The 16,450-nt window shown below is 32.7% G+C and overlaps 6 protein-coding genes across 6 annotated transcripts; 3 read left to right on the top strand and 3 right to left on the bottom strand.

Moving 5' to 3' along the window:
• Positions 1-185: 185 nt before the first annotated feature.
• FG379_002731 (golgi transport SNARE BOS1 secretory pathway transmembrane or GPI anchor at C-terminus) lies at positions 186-851 on the top strand (the record flags this gene model as incomplete). The annotated part of the gene is made up of 1 exon (XM_067328421.1): positions 186-851. The coding sequence occupies one exon, from the start codon at positions 186-188 to the stop codon at positions 849-851; it is 666 nt and encodes a 221-aa protein (XP_067181919.1).
• Positions 852-1,283: 432 nt separating this feature from the next.
• Positions 1,284-1,718, top strand: FG379_002730 (uncharacterized protein; the record flags this gene model as incomplete). The annotated part of the gene is made up of 1 exon (XM_067328420.1): positions 1,284-1,718. One exon carries the CDS (start codon positions 1,284-1,286, stop codon positions 1,716-1,718), a length of 435 nt encoding a protein of 144 aa, XP_067181918.1.
• Positions 1,719-1,790: 72 nt separating this feature from the next.
• On the bottom strand, positions 1,791-3,611 carry FG379_002729 (uncharacterized protein; the record flags this gene model as incomplete). The annotated part of the gene is made up of 1 exon (XM_067328419.1): positions 1,791-3,611. One exon carries the CDS (start codon positions 3,609-3,611, stop codon positions 1,791-1,793), a length of 1,821 nt encoding a protein of 606 aa, XP_067181917.1.
• A 328-nt stretch (positions 3,612-3,939) lies between these two features.
• On the bottom strand, positions 3,940-6,891 carry FG379_002728 (uncharacterized protein; the record flags this gene model as incomplete). Its single annotated transcript, XM_067328418.1, has 1 exon — positions 3,940-6,891. One exon carries the CDS (start codon positions 6,889-6,891, stop codon positions 3,940-3,942), a length of 2,952 nt encoding a protein of 983 aa, XP_067181916.1.
• A 2,561-nt stretch (positions 6,892-9,452) lies between these two features.
• FG379_002727 (uncharacterized protein) lies at positions 9,453-11,492 on the bottom strand (the record flags this gene model as incomplete). The annotated part of the gene is made up of 1 exon (XM_067328417.1): positions 9,453-11,492. The coding sequence occupies one exon, from the start codon at positions 11,490-11,492 to the stop codon at positions 9,453-9,455; it is 2,040 nt and encodes a 679-aa protein (XP_067181915.1).
• A 1,215-nt stretch (positions 11,493-12,707) lies between these two features.
• On the top strand, positions 12,708-16,223 carry FG379_002726 (kinase domain; the record flags this gene model as incomplete). Its single annotated transcript, XM_067328416.1, has 1 exon — positions 12,708-16,223. The coding sequence occupies one exon, from the start codon at positions 12,708-12,710 to the stop codon at positions 16,221-16,223; it is 3,516 nt and encodes a 1,171-aa protein (XP_067181914.1).
• Between the last annotated feature and the right edge of the window lie 227 nt (positions 16,224-16,450).

Genomic DNA, 16,450 nt, shown 5'->3' with positions numbered 1-16,450 from the left:
CTCTTTCGCATGATTTTCAAAATTAAATCACCACTTATTTCTTTTTATAAGCACTAAGTTAATTGCGAATTATCAATAATATGCGCCTAATAATTATCAAGTTGTAAATAAATTTAAAGGGATTGTGGTTATAGGTATTTTAAGTAAGATTTAATCACAGAGAACTTATTCTCGCCTTACTTTAAATGGGTCTTGAAACTTTGTCTTCCCTTTATCCAAAGGCTACTAAATCTAAAAATGAAGTTGAGAGGCTTCTTGAAAAATTTGAATTGGGTTTGGATCGTTCCATAGCTCTTCAACAAAGATTATCGGCGATACTAAATGACTTTTGTAGGCAGGTTACAGAAATTAAGTCTTTATTGCAGAATTTGAAAGCTAGTGGAGGTATCGATAAATCGCAAGAAAAAATATGGGATCGCAGAGTAGATAATTTAGTCCTAGACTCGGATTCTTTACGTGAATCAATTTCAAAACAACTTGACCACATATACAAAACAAAGATCCAAGAAGAAGAAAAAAAAAAATCTATAAGTGGTAATAACAACAATAACATGATCGGATCATTGATTAAGGAGAGAACTATTTGGCAGGAAAGCCATACAGCTGTTGATCATGCATTGGAACAAGCAAGAAATATAGTTAGTAACCTCAGAAACCAAAACAAAATGCTTAAATCAATACGAAGAAGAGCACTTGATATGGCAAGTAGGATGGGCGTTAGTCACACCTTACTCTACACTATTGAAAGGCGTAATTTACTTGATCAAGCTCTAGTTTATGCATGTATTTTCCTGACATCTATTATATTTATTGGCTCATATACATTTGTACACTATGTATACAAGAAATAATCATATTTTCCCTTAATTTAATATATAATTCTTTCTTTTTTAAATTACCAATAAAAATGAAGTATTAACACACAAAACTTTAATTAAAATAACATTTTCCGAATAATATTCTATATTATATAACAATTAAAAAAATCAGAAATTTATTGTCATGAATACCTGCTATTTATTTGTGTTTATTGTTATTTTCATCCCTTTACGAGTGTTTCTTGCTTTCACAATCTAAAGTTTTGTATTTCGGTACCACTTTCGGCGGCAAGTCACATTTGCGACTAAGTAAATTAAGCAGGTCAAAAGTGAGTAGCAGAATATTTCCGGTCTTTTACTATACAGAAAGCGGATATAAAAGACGAATTAAAAGGCTTTAATATATGTGTATATATGAGCTTACACATTTGTGAATGTATGCGTGTATTGAGACGAAACTAGAGAATGCAGAAATACATAAACTACAGGGTTAGAGTTACGATTCAAGATGACAGAGTGATGGTGGGAGAACTAATGGCATACGATAAACATCTTAATATAGTCTTGTCCGATTGCCAAGAATATAGACAAATAAAAAAAGGAGAGGATTCTAAGGAGCTAAAAAGATCTCTTGGTCTAATAATGCTCAGAGGGGAGAATATTGTTACATTAGTTGCAGAATCTCCACCAAAGAACCAGCAAAACAAACAAGTTGAACATAATTACGCTGGAAATGTTCAAATAACAGGAAGAGGTCCATCTCTAATGTCTCCTCCTTTTGCCATGGCTCCTGGACAATTCCCACTAATCAATCCGTCTTTAGGCGGACTTCCAGTACCACCACCTAATATACTTCCACCACCACCACCTCCTCCTCCATCGAGTTTTCAGGGAAAGTGATATAATACTAATTGGTTTAAACCTGTTTCACTTATTATATATAGTTTTTTATTATCTATATTAGCACTCGATTTATGTCAAGTCTACTAAGTCTCTAAAAAACCTCACTGTGTCTTCGTCTTCTTGGGAAAATTCCTCACATTCCTCTTTAATAATTAGTTTAGGAATACGATAATCCGTTTCAATTCTTAATTCTTCGAGTAACTTGTAGAACAGCTCACTGTATTCAGAGTATCCTGTGCAAAAAGCAATTCCCAAAGATCTCAGGAGAGAAATAAAAATTGTTATTTTTCTTCCAGAATCAAAATAATACCCCTTGGTTGATTTCGGAGTCAACCTTATAACTATTAAAAATAACAACCTCCAAATTTCTTCCGGTACACTTGAATTGGGGATTCTACATGTTAAAAGAGTAAATACACAAATAAATGTTTGTATAATTCCTGACGCCTTTTCAAAATTCTCCGAGTTTGCATTATCTAGTGAACTAAGCAAAATATCAAAGCTTTTTGAGGTTGAAATGTTGTTTATAGACAAATCACCTGTAATTATTTTATTAATTTCGCTGAAAACAGCAATGGCTACATTTCTGATATTAGTAACTCCAGTATTCATATTTTCTTCTAAATTAGCGTATTCTGGAATTGTATTTGTATCCAAAGGTTGAATCCCCAATGAATATCTAATTGACTTAGAATTAGAATCTTCTTTGACTTTAAACTCATCATTTTTAATGTAATTGTTTATTTCTATATAATTTCTATAAATATATTCAACCTCAACTCCAACGTTTTTTACTTCCCCCTTTTTAACATGCTTATATGTATCTATTCCGGGAGACCACCATGCTGAAGTAATAAGTAAACTCGCATGATATAACCCGCTATACAAACCATTTATTTTACTGTAATCTCCAGTTTTTGATGATTTGAAGGATCCTAACACTCTAAATTCGCTTTCTTTTTCACCAATTAAACTGCAAAATGACAACAATGATGTGACTATTGATTCCAATATCCCATTTGCATTTCCCCAATCCAATACGGATATGTGGACTAGTGTTGGAAATGATGATGCAAAATGAAGAGGATTTAAGTATGTGGAAACTATTTCAAGCAACTTTATGTATTTGTGTAGCTCATGATTTGGCTCGATTATTTGCCATTTAGATGAAATTAAATTACAATAATAAATTATCCAATATAAACTTGAAATTCTTAGACTTTCTTCTGAAATGTCTAATCTAGATATAGATCCTACTTGTTCCCCCTTTATACTCTTATTTTCAATTAATCCTTTTTTTATTTCATCTTCAATTTCCAAAACAAATTCTAAACAATGCGAAACAATGTCTCTTAAAGAATCAACTAATTCCACAATGTAAATTCCAGTTACTTTATTGCTCGTTTCCAAATACTCTATGGTTTCATCATTACTAAATCCGGAGATCAAACAGTCTACTATCTCAAAACTTGTCATTAATATTTTGGCATTGCATTCATCATATTCTCTTTTATCTTTCTCATTATCTACTAGTTGGGCCTCAAAGTACATTTTAATTTCCAATGCTGAAATATTAACAACATGAATTAAGTGTCTAGAAATATTAAATTCCTTAAATTCAAACTCAAATAGTTGCTTTAAATTTAAAGTCCTTATGATCACGCTTAATAACAACATTCTAGATTCGTGAAAGGAAGTTGAGGTTGATTTTACTTCAAAAAGACCAAAACAAAACCTTACTAAATGCCTCTTTTCCTCTATTTCTAACAAGTTTAACCCCTCTTCGAGTTCAGAAACTGAATCCTCTATCAACTTCTCCAAACATAAATTCACATTTTCACCATTTACAATAGCCCTTAACAATACTTGGATCCTTTCGTTATTATGCATATGAACATTAACGCGACTAAAAGATATCCATTAATTTAACTCACTTGAATTAAACTATCGTTTTTTATATTATTCTTAGATTATTTCCAGTCAAGTTACAGATTGCTCTTTTTCTTAACCGGCCAAAATTATTTATTTGGTTTTTTGCATACCGGTAATTTAAAAAAATAAAGGGTATCGAGGATCTAAAATTATTATTATTTTTTACTATCACTAACAAATTATTGAGAAAATAATTAAAAAAGCAATTACACATAAATAGGAATATTAAAACAAATAAATGGAATTTAATTATTTCTTTTTTCAAAGTCTAAAATAACAATGTTTTTTAATCCATTTGTATGTTTGTGGCAAACTTAAGAAAACAAGAAATACTTTGCAATCTGTTTTGAAGAGAATCCCAATCACTTAAAACCAAAGAATTTAGGCGATCAATTTCACCCTTTATGTGTCGGAACTCTTCTTTATTTTCAATAATGGTGGCAGAATGTGTCGTTAAGAATAAGTTAAGATAAGTTTGAATGAGTTCAGAGTCTGTTCTATTTAATATAGAATGGTTAAAATATAATATCATTTTGCAGATCTCATCAAAGCTGCCACCACTGAGAGGTCCCAATTGTCTTATAAGGTAATTAACTCCGGAAGGTGATTTTGACTTGAGAAGGTTTGTAACATCATCTATGTTTTCCAAGTCAAAATTAGTTAGTACTTCTTGCAATTCTGTTCTTAAAGTCAGATCAGCGGAGTTTTTGTCGATGATCTTACTTGAAGTTGAGTCTATTTTATCGTTATTGGCTTCTATCTCCTCCTTTTTTAGAGCAAGTTTTGAGAATTCTGTAGTATTTGGGAGAAAGAAAGGAGCGCTCTCTGGCTTCTTTGGAGGTTCTATCGGTTTGTTTCTTTCTTTTATTTCATCAATATAGAGGATAGCCTGTAAAGTTGAAAAAGGAATCCCTGAAAAAGACAGCAATTTTTTATCTTGAGATAAATCAATATTTTTACTTTCGTTCAACTCCGAGTTTAAATTCAATTCAGAATCAGATTTTAAAAGAGTTTGTGGTTTTTTGTCTTTGTTTGATTCAATAATTGTCTCCGAGTCCTCGAAATAAAGTATTTTTTCTGGAGGGTCCTCAATCAAAAACGGTTCGGAGGGAGCACTTGTGAGGCCATCCAAACCAACAGAAACAGTTAAAGCCCTTTTATTTGCCCAAACTGAGAGAACTCCCTTTGAATTATCATGAGAAGTTATAATAAATGAATTTGAATGATCGAAAACACAACATAAAACTGGACTATTAAACTTAACCCAGTCAATCAAAGTTGAAGAAATCATATCATAAATAAATAGTTCACCACTAATAGTTGAAACAATAACCCACCTATAATCTGAAGATATGGCAATGTCAGTTATCTTATGTGAATTATGCTGAAATTCTCTAGAAATAACTTGTGACTGAAAGTCATAAAGAACCACTTTCCCATCTGAAAATCCAAAAGCCAACAAGTATCCAAATATTTTTGATATAAACCGTTCGCCCTCTTTGGAATCATCTAGATTTAATCTCTTGCAAATATTATTTGTACTTAAATGCCCAATCGGTTTAATTGACCATGTTGTAACATAGTAACTATTTAAATCCCTGGAAACACAAATAACCAAGGTAGAAAGCGAAATGTGAATATATAGGATCTCAAAGGTTTGAAGATGAATACCTGAGTTTTTTAAGAAAGAAAATTCACCTGAACACACTCCAGATTGTAAGTTGAAACGATATACTGATCCATTTTCATACCCAACAACCACGTAATTACCACATTCAGATACAGATACGGCCTTTGCAAGAGGTAAAGCCCTCCTTTTCGCAGTGAGACCATGGTAATTATTTTGAGAGTGCCCATACTTTGATTGTTTGTTCCCATTTGAAATAAAATTATTATCTAAGGTCAAAAGTCTTTGTGTCAGTGCAAAATTATGGCCACTCCAAATAAAAACTTCGTGCATTCCTTCGTGAATAGTAACTATATTTGGCCAATCATAATGTCTCGACTCAGAAAAAGAAAAATCTATTATGGGTGGAATTCTATTGAATGGGAACTGTTGCTTTTCATTGAATTTCTTTTTAAGACTATTTTGTGAAAAAATGCGATTTTGATGTTGCTGTATTGTCGACGTCTTTCCCAAATATCCACAATTTTTGTAGTTACTGAAGCATAAGAGATCACAACTTTTTTCAGGTAGAGCATTGTAAAACACCATCTTTCCTATAGAATTTAAATGCCCTCTTCTGGATCTAAGTTCTCTAGGTGGCCTCTCTATATTATCAATTACAAACTCCAAAAGGGCATTATCGCACCCAGAAGTGACAAAGATAGATACTCCCGGGACGAATTGGATTTTAACCACTTTTGACTCGTGAACAGATTCCAGAATGTGAATTGCTCTTGCGTTCTCAAGATCCCAAATTACGATGTCTCCATTCTCACATCCTGAACCCAATAAAGCCCTTTCTGTACAAAAACTCATACTCGTAACTCCTTTTTGCTCGGGCATATGCTCTAAAGAAACCAGTACTATATCGTTAGCTATATCTAAAGTATATATAAATCCGTTCTGAGTTCCTACTCCAATAATGTCTGGGTGAGGGCTCTTGGCTGTAGATATTATTTTTGTAGCCTTTTCAAATTTAGAATTAACCAACCCAAATCCATTAAATCTACTCCCCAAAAGTATTTCATCTATAGACTTAAATCTGTGAATTTTTTTATTTGTATTCACATTCCATAGTTCACAACCTCTTGACGTAACAACTAATACTTTGTTTAAATATGTCTCCGGGTGAATTACTGAAACTATTTTATCATTCATATCCAAATCCAACTTTAGTCTATTAATTACAAAACCCAATTTCAAATCTGACACTAATACTGTTTCTTCATCCCATGATACAAAGTATTCTCCTAATACCAGCATACCCAATATATTTGTTAAATGTTCATCCAGCTCAAATATCTTCTCGTGGCGACTATAACCCTCCACTTTATTACCCATAGATACATAAACTGATTCATATTTTGCCGTCAAATTACATATTCTCATGTTCATTCTCTGAGATATATACTTTATTCTTAACTGGTCTAAATCATACACCTGATAATAGTTGCCTGTTGCTACAACTATAAAATACTCATCTCCTATCTTTTCTAGACAAAACGGGGTATCATCTGTCACGAACCCTATGCTATGGAGTGGAACCAACAAATTGCTTGATTCTTTTCGCATTTCCTTGTCGTTATTCCCTAACACCTTCCTTAACTTAATGACCTATTGTCACTTCTTACTCTGCCACTCTACGGCGCTAAGTATCAGACCTGGTGGCCGCCCTCGGTATCTGCATACCACTTTCAGAGGAAATTGCCGACAGTCTACATCTCGGAAAGACAAACAAAAAATTAAGCTAGCTATACTACAAAAAAACGAAATTACACATATGTACGCCCGTTTGCAATGATTAGAGCACCACCTCCGGCACAAGTAAAAAAGCCAGTAGATGGTACATGTTGCAAATGAGCACGCTTGTATGGACCGGGAATACAAACTACCACGGCATATAGCCATTTATCTTCAACACACGCACTTGCAACACAGAAGGAACGTCATAATGGATCGTATAATGCGCAATATTACATCATAAAAACCTTCGTGTTGTAGCTTTTCCTATAAGCCAAGAACAAACTAACCTCCAAACCACGAAAAGGAAATCGAACCCTGAAAGTAAATGAAAATAAAAAGCGTACCCGATTAAACTGCATAAACGCTCCACATTAGACATCCTTAGCATGCATGCGTGCCTTCTGCAAAACTTCCTGCCGAAAAAAAAGGCCGTGATAACTTTTGACTCACCACATTGTCCAGTATCATGCACATTAAGTATCAGGGATGGAGTACAATGCCCCTCACATACTTATGTTTAACCACACAAAAAATAAGCTAATTCATTTACCTTGTTCTTCAAATGTATCTTCTAATTGTACTTGTCACTTCCTATCTCTTCTCTTGAACACATACGAATATTTCACCGTTCACCTAAAAGAAACTTGAATGCGTTAAATGAAAAAATTCAATATGATCTCTAAAGAAATAAACTGGAATAAATTTCCATATCGTATAAATGCAAACAAAAGAAATATATCGGAAAATGATCTGAATAGGAAGGATGAAAATAAAATTCAAGCCTTTGAATTGAGGAAGTAAGGAACCAAATAGATAACTTCTTGGTTGTCTGTGCTGTCACGTTCGATATAATTTATTAAGAAATAAGGCAGAATATTCCTTTGTTCTCAACTTCAACTAGTCTCAATTTTGGTTTATATAAGAATAGAAAATATTTAAATCGTCATGAATGAAACCAACAGTGACAATCCTTCCAATACCATTTACAAGTTGGGACCCAGTTATTTCTATAATCAACTAAGGAAAATCTTTGTCTTCTCCCCACTTGTGTCAACCAGAACGGAAGACTAAACATCTCAATTTATGCTACTTGTTCAAATTAGTATCATTTAGAAATCCGTATCACTATACAATAAATATTAAAGTTGAATTGTTATAACAAGCTTACAAATACCACTAAATTTTCTGAATAAAAATATAGTATAAAATCGAATATATATTCTCAGAGAAAATAACTCTAATAAAACTCGCATATTATCTTGAATTTTAGATAGATAGAAATACCATTATAAACATTGAACTAGTAATACACATTAATACCAAACTATAACATTGTTCATTAGTTAGGAGCAGATATCAAGCAAACCATAATTCATTCGAAGATTAATAATACTCGAACATACGTACAATGCAATATAGTGATATAGAATGAGATACAATGATGCAAATACAATAGTGAATATCCGAAAACAAAAGAGAACCACTGGTTGACTGACCAAGGAAGATACGACCAAAGAGGAAAGAGGAGGGATTACAATGATAAGCGTACACCTCTGCCCAAAACTTGTATCTGGATGAGAAGTTGCCACTGCCAAGGAAACCTGCTTTTAACGTTAAAATACCCTAAAAATCTGAAGATAGGAATAAAACGGAGAAAAAAAGGAGAAGGAACCCACTTTATATCAATTTAAACCATACAACACAATATCTTAAACTATAATCAGACAATCGAGTTAATAAACTTTATCCAGAATATAACTGTGACTTAAACCCAAAAAAACAAGAAAAAATGTTAATTACGGAAATTAACTGAAACATCACTCCATAGAAAGAAATAAGAGAAGAAAGTCTCAGGTATATACTGTTAACTGTTCAATAAGCCAACATCAGACCAACCTTACTTCCTCAATTCAAGAATTAGCCAAAAGCATCAAGCCAAAACACTAAATTCCATAACAGTGAATCTGCCAGCCACAAAGAAACCAACTTTATCAAACGGCTCGTTCGAGCAAATATCGAATTGCATATTTTCTGATGTACAAAAATTTATCTCTCCCCATTTATTCTTACCTAAAACATATGAACCCAAACATATTAATACTAAGTGTAATGTAATGTATTGTTGCATCATGTCAAGTGGTATATCTTAGACAAAACGCTAGAGCGCGCTCTTGTACGGTAGATATGTGTATGAAACGTTTAATAAAAGTAGTATAATGGGGGGGGGGGGAAGGAGAGGAAGTAGAAATGAGGATTGTTTAAAATATAAATTTATAGTGATGCTTTTTTCATTAGTACTCATAGTGTTAATTTGTAGTGTACTCAATTTGACGTTGTGAAAATTCGTTATAGTGCGATTTCTCTCCCCAACTTTAGATTAAGTAGATAGTCTATAGTTCATCTTTTTGTGTGACTTGTAGGTCTCTGGGATATGTCTTCCAAAGGGTGCTGTTTAGATTCGGGATAAGCCTTTGCTGTGATTTTGACCAACTTGAGAAGTAGTGGTTTGTGTAAGGGTTGTATATAATATCTTGGTGTTTAAATTTCAAGTCATTGCCGCTTATATTTACCTTTTGGAGAGCGATTTCTGGTAGATATGAATGTGTAAAATTGGAGTAGGTTGAGCTAACAGGGGAGGTATTTTCCAGAAATATATCATTTTTATGTACTAGTATCAAATAGTGAGGTTTTTTCTTGGACTCCATGGGATATTTCTTGTAAACCCTATCAACCCAATTAGCGGGGGCAGAAACTTTCCAGTCCCACCCAACAACAACTCCATAGTAATTCCACCACCTGTGTTGTACTAATTCTCCTATATTAAATAAAGGATCATTGGGATCACCTCTTCTAATTTTTAAAGAACTGTTTAGAGAAAAATGAGGGCAATTCATTTTATACTCTAAAAAAAGTTGTATATATTCCATTGGAACCTCTTCGAGTTGATTGTCCCTGTATTCACTTATATTAATCACCTCCTGTGTTTGCTCTAGATGAACTCTTTGTGTACTTAATGATTTTTCAAGTACTGATTTCTTCGGGAAACATTTAATATTTTCATTAATAAGGTTTGCTGGAGGTAAAAGCAAAGGATGGGAACAAATAGTTGAAGTTTGTATGAGCATTTCGTACTCGCAAGGAGTTTTTTCAACGACGTTCATTATTTTAAAGTAATTTAGTGAATATTTCTCAAACATCTCAGGACACTCATAAACGAGTTTAATGCTTCTTCCTCTCCCAATTTCTTCGCAAATAGTACCATTATATAGAGTTATAGTTATAACATATTTATTAGGCACATATTCATTGCCAAGATTCTCACCTATATTTCTCGGTTCAAGTGCGAAATTTAAATCTGTTATGTTAAAGTTAATAGTCTCATTGCTTGTCCCATTCAGAATGTAATTTGATATTAGTGTCTCTCTCGACTCATTTTCAGTCTCATAAGTTAAGTTGAAAAATGAGTGTGCAGTTTGACTAAGTCCCAAAATAAATGACTTAGATATTTTTCCAGTACTTTCTCTTGTAAATTGAGTCACGCCGTAGAAATTACACAGTTCATAACTCCAAAATTTTGAGTCTGTATAATTTTGACATTTATTTCCTAATGGAAGTAGAAGCGAACCCAAGTTTTCGACCGTGTTAATTCCTATTTTTTCATTTGTTTTCCAATCGCAGAAAGAAGGTGCTTGGTATCGTACCTTAACTATTGATTCCATCTCATTTCGAACTTCCTTTGTTACACTTCTTATACCATAAAAAGTTGTATTACAATCGAAGCTTATCGAAGCTGAGAAATTCATACTTGGGTTTGAATCGTACAAGTAATCTCTATAAAACTGAGTAATTTTTCCATTCTCAAAAATATCCTCTTTTGGCAAATAATTCCCTATTAAACGAAAGTTACCATCCATAATTTTAGTCCCAGTTTCCTTGTCAGTTATAATTTGTTTGTGTTTAATAGAAACACCAAAGCAAATTTCATATACGTCTATTTGTATATGCAAATTATTGTTTATATCCTTTAGTTTTGTAAAGTTAAAACATCTTTCCAGTAACCAAGAAATTCTGCTCTTTTTTTTGTAGTTCTCTAAGTTTTTATAAATATTTTCCAATGATTTATTTCTGGGAGATGAAGAGTTCTCTTTATAATTGGACAAAGATCCAATTTCACACAAAAACTCCTCCTTTCCCACTCGCATAAAAGTAAATCTTTTTGAATTTGAGTCAAAAATTTGAGATGAATCATCTTCCAGACTATCAATGTTATCAGTAAAATGGATTTCAATCTCACTCTTTTGATACTGATATGCTTTTGTCAGCCTGTCCAAATTTACTCTGTACCTATTTCCCTGACATTGTGCTAAAAATGCCGTTGAATGTACTAAACTCAAGATTAAAACCAGTCTGGAGCTTTTTCCAAGTATCATCTTATATAACTTAAATACAACACACTAAACCCCTAACCTCATTATATATTTAAACTTACGTATATACAAATAAATAAATAAATATATATATATATATATATTGGCTGATTTTTTGCTTTACAAGCTTCAAAGCACATTAATAAACATTTTAGGAGCCAAATCTCAATTTCAGTTACCGCTTGCAACAATCAATATTAGATTAGTGTGTTCTTTTATGTTTGATATAATATATTAGGGCACTTAAAAGGAACAATTATTAACCTTGAATAAAATTTTTCTATTGTTCATTTTGTTTGCTATTCATAGTTATAACTCGAAAGTTAAACACAGTATTTTTCTTGAATTAGCTTTTCTTACCTACAGCAAGTATTTTAAATTTATAATTGTCAAGCAATATAAAGTTCCAAAGATATTTCTTTTAAGATTCTTGCAGATATCTAAGTATACAGGTTATTACAGGCAAAATTTCGACATTCATTTTTTAAATATGCTGCTAACACAAGGTATCATGTATTGAGTGCAGGATAGAGAACTACTTGTACAAATAATTAAGTATTGGAACCTATAGAAGTTATAAGGACATCTCTTTATGGTATACTCAGCGACAAATAACAACACTAACAACAAAGTAGACTCATTTTACCTTAATACAAAACTGAGAACCCTTCAGAGCATAAAACCTTATGTTTATGGCAAAGTGTGTAACCAAATATCTAAAAAATGCGTATATCATCAACAAGAAAACACAAATTAATAATCGTTCAAATAAACTATTTAAAGCCCTAGTATTTCTCATGACACAGATAAAAGGTTGGCGCCAACAATGGTTTTGTTTAAATTATAAAAATAAATGATTTGTGAGAGGTATAAAGATTAGTGAGAATTAAATTAAATATTAAGAGTCATTTCAACACTGAGTTTCATTGTTAGTTGTATTTTTGAGTTCTTTTTTTAGGTGATTCACGAAAGATTTATTGTCCACTTCTCGACAATGTAATTAATGCCACAAACCCACACAACGTCAGCTGTCTCTCTCCATGTTAAAGGACGAATCTTGCCGGTTTAAGGTCTAGAATTGGGAGCAGAAAGTAAAAGAAAGTTTTTGGTTAGTAAATAAGGGATATTGATGAAAGAAGAGAAAATACTTAGATGTAGGTACAGAGGAAAGATAAATTGAGTGTTTATATATCGGTTATAACTATTTGGGAAAGGGAAATGAGCAGCACACTGGAAAGGACCACGAAGATCTCAAGTAATGAAGACTTGGTAATAAATGAAAATTCTAAAGTGTGCATTACTAATATAAACGGAAAATTTAAAGGTGAAAAAACAATCTCTGTTAAGGATAAGATTGGAGTAAATAACAATTTGGCAAGTAATGATTCGACCTTCAGATCATTTGCCAATAATGTAATGTCTTTATTTGGATATGGGAACTCTGTTTCCAATATGGGGGATTTTATGCCCTCTAATGGAGGTGTTAGTTCCAGTAAAAACAAAATGAGACAAATGTTTAGTGGAATTCCAAACTCCATTAATGATAATACTAGAAATGAGACTGTTGCAGTGGACACTGATGTGGAGGAGCTCAACTATAATTTTAGAAATAAAGGTGAAGTCTCTGAAACAAGTAACACTGGTAAAGGTAGTAGATTGATATCGATGAATAAAGATAGAAAATTAAATGTTAATGGAGTTGTTTCCGAAAACGTTCCAAGTTCTAACAACTCAAAAGTTGAGAGGAATAGAGTTAATAGTATGTCATATATACCAGTTGTGGCTCATATAAATGGAAAACCTGTTCATGCTAAGCATCTAGTAAAAAATAAGGTTGTTAAATATGCTGAAAATACTTGTGATGAATTAACTGAGTCTCTTCAGAACAATACAAAAGATAACAATATGATATATCCTAGTTTAAATAACCAGGTTTTGGTTCCATCTGTTCAGTTCGCACAATTTATGGTTCCAGTTGCTGGTTACAACAATCGAGTTTTTTGTAATACCCCTCTAATTAAACAAAGAGTAATTCCAAATGTTAAACCTACGATTTATAAACCGACTTATACTCAAAATCAAGTTGAATTAGTTGATAATGTTGACAATTGTTCTTTAATTGGAGGGCATGTGAGACAGAGTACTCTTTATTCTCAAGAAAATTATTCTGGGTTTTTCGTAAAGCCTGGAAGAGAATCTCTTGTTCGCTCAAATGGAGCAATTAATGAATATTCTTCGCATTCCGCTAGTATCAACGACATGCCAAATCTTCATTATTTAGGATTTGGAACTCCCTTAGTTACATATAGAAATTTGTCACATGTACCGAATCACAAATTATTGTACAAAGGGAATTATTATGTGAATAGTAATCTTGTAAATGAATTTACAGAGGCAAATCAGAATACAAGATTAAATTCGAGTAACGGCATTAATTCCGATCATTCTGAGAACTTTAAAGGCAGAAACAATGCGGACTCCAATTCAGCACTGACTTCAGACAATACTAGTAGCAAAGTTATTGGAAAATCCAATAAGGGTAGAAATAGTAGTGGCAATGTTACTAATACTGATAATGGTGGCAATGAAAATTGTATAAATAAGGGTAGTACTAAAGTTGGTGTCTTAGAATCTTTGGATTTCGAAATTGCTGATCAACTTGGGACAAATGAGGCTGAGGTGAGAAAAGACGAGGTTGGGCAAAATCACTCAAGACAATTGTTAGTAAAGAGTGAAGTTGGAGAAAATGCAAATGTCTTATCTCTGACGACTACATCTAGTGATAATTCTAGTGTCGTCAGTAATAGTAATACAAAAGAGAAACCATTGAAAAAGATTTCTTCGAAGAATATTATACAGGCTCGTAATGAAGAGTCTTTATGTAAGGAGGGGAAAGAAGAAAATATAGACACTGATAAAAAATCTTGTAGGGGATTCATCCCACAAGCAAGTCCCGTTGTTAATTATAGAAGTACTTTGGATTATCTTGTTACGCCGTTGGTCAGATACAGAGATATTTCAAGTAATTTGAAGGTTAGGACAGTAGCACCGCAACTTTCAAGCAATGAATCCTGCAAATTTAGGGGATCTCTGGATACAAAAAACAGTAATATGGAAAATGGTGGAATAAATCCGGGTTCGAATTCATCAAGGAATGCAAATGTTTTACCAAGCAATGAATATAGAGAAACTGTCTATACGCCGGTTGCTCTGCCCCTTCTACCACAAGGATCTGGTTCCTTTAGTGCAGGCAGTTGTGGAGGATCTTCTGTTATTATGGCCGGCGGAACTTCCTCATCATTAAGTCAATTTCCGATACTTCATTTCAACTTTCCTGCTGGTACTACAGTAAATAGAGATTACCAGAAGGGTGGCAAAGGAGGATCTGATTTGGGTAATAACAAAGGCACTTCAAGTTGTGGTAACATCCAAGTGATCAATGATAGTATGCCTCAAAAGATTGGTATTAATAGTAGATATGGAGTAGTTAAGTCATCATTGAGGCCAAATGTAGGTAATGTAAGATTTAATGGGGTAATAAACAATAATGTTGCTCCAGGATATAAAGAAAACAGTTATGTGCATGAGGAGAACGTACATAAAAATAACAACTTGAAAAAGATGTATGTTAACAGAATGTATCAGCTTTTGTCAGATCCGAATCAATTTCCACCACTACCAAAGGAAATGTCACCCAATCAGATAGAATTTTTAATGAGACCGAAGGCATCAGCTGAAATTAATAATGCTAACAACAGTTTATCGGGAAGCAAAAAAAATGAGAACGAGGAGAGTACAAATCATTCAAAAGACCATAAATTAGGAAAGGGATTGGAGTGGGATAGTATAAACAGAGGTACATTTTGTACGGTATATAAAGCAAACTATAACGGTGAAATTGTTGCAGTCAAATGCCCACAGAGAAAAATACATGATTCTGACCCCCTTATGTCCAGATATAGATGTTATATTGAGTGGAAATTATTATATAGATGTAGTCGTCATCCCAATATATTGAGTCTTATTGGTGGAATTAGAATCAATGAATACGAGATTTGGCTGGTCACAGAATATATTAAAACCGGCGATTTGTTTAAACTAATACATGGAAATAATACTCGTAGCAGGACCTTCCGTGGAAGTGTTGAACATAAATTTAAAATAATGTATCAACTAGCCGACTCTATTAGATTTCTACATTCATTATCACCAAAAATAGTTCACAAAGATTTAAAATCAAATAACATTTTAGTGGACGAGAATTTCAACATACGTATATGTGACTTTGGAGATGCGGAAGAACTTCATTATAATGTGATTACTTGTTGTACGGCGGTTACTTGGCAGTATGCTCCTCCAGAGATCGTTGGATGCAGTGATCCAGCAAGACCTAATTCAAATGCAAATGAAAAAGTTGACGTGTGGAGCATGGGATGTATATTTTTGGAGATATTAACCAAGAAAACTCCTTTGCAGCATATCCTCGACAACACTGACGATAATTGTAAGCATTCTACTCTTTATAATATAATACATTCAAATAGAATAGAGCACGAATTAAAGATACCACCACTTCCGGAATCACTATATAATCTGATATTAATGTGTTTAAGACCTAATCCTGAAGTAAGAGCTTCATCAAGGGAAGTTTTTGATTATTTGGTTAACAATGAGAAGAAAATTCTCAAGCAATTAGGATATATAAATCAATATAAAATAGGTGGTATTAAATAGTGAATTGAGAATGATCGAGTTAATATAATACTATATGAATTAGTTATAATGATGTATTATTTGAAAACGACTTGTTTCTTTTATTTGGACTTACTTGTATTATATGTCTTAAATTTCCATGTGTGTGATATAGAACAACATATATAGGTATATAAAGATGGATTTATAGAGAAATTCAAAGAAACTAAAGTTGGTATTTCAAAGTAATAAATATTCAACTAAATTTT

The sequence above is a fragment of the Cryptosporidium bovis genome (genome assembly GCF_009768925.1).
Source record: "Cryptosporidium bovis isolate 45015 chromosome Unknown contig_4, whole genome shotgun sequence".
NCBI classification, from domain to species: domain Eukaryota; phylum Apicomplexa; class Conoidasida; order Eucoccidiorida; family Cryptosporidiidae; genus Cryptosporidium; species Cryptosporidium bovis.
Note: the sequence above shows the minus strand (reverse complement) of the source record. Positions and strands in the feature narration are given on the sequence as shown.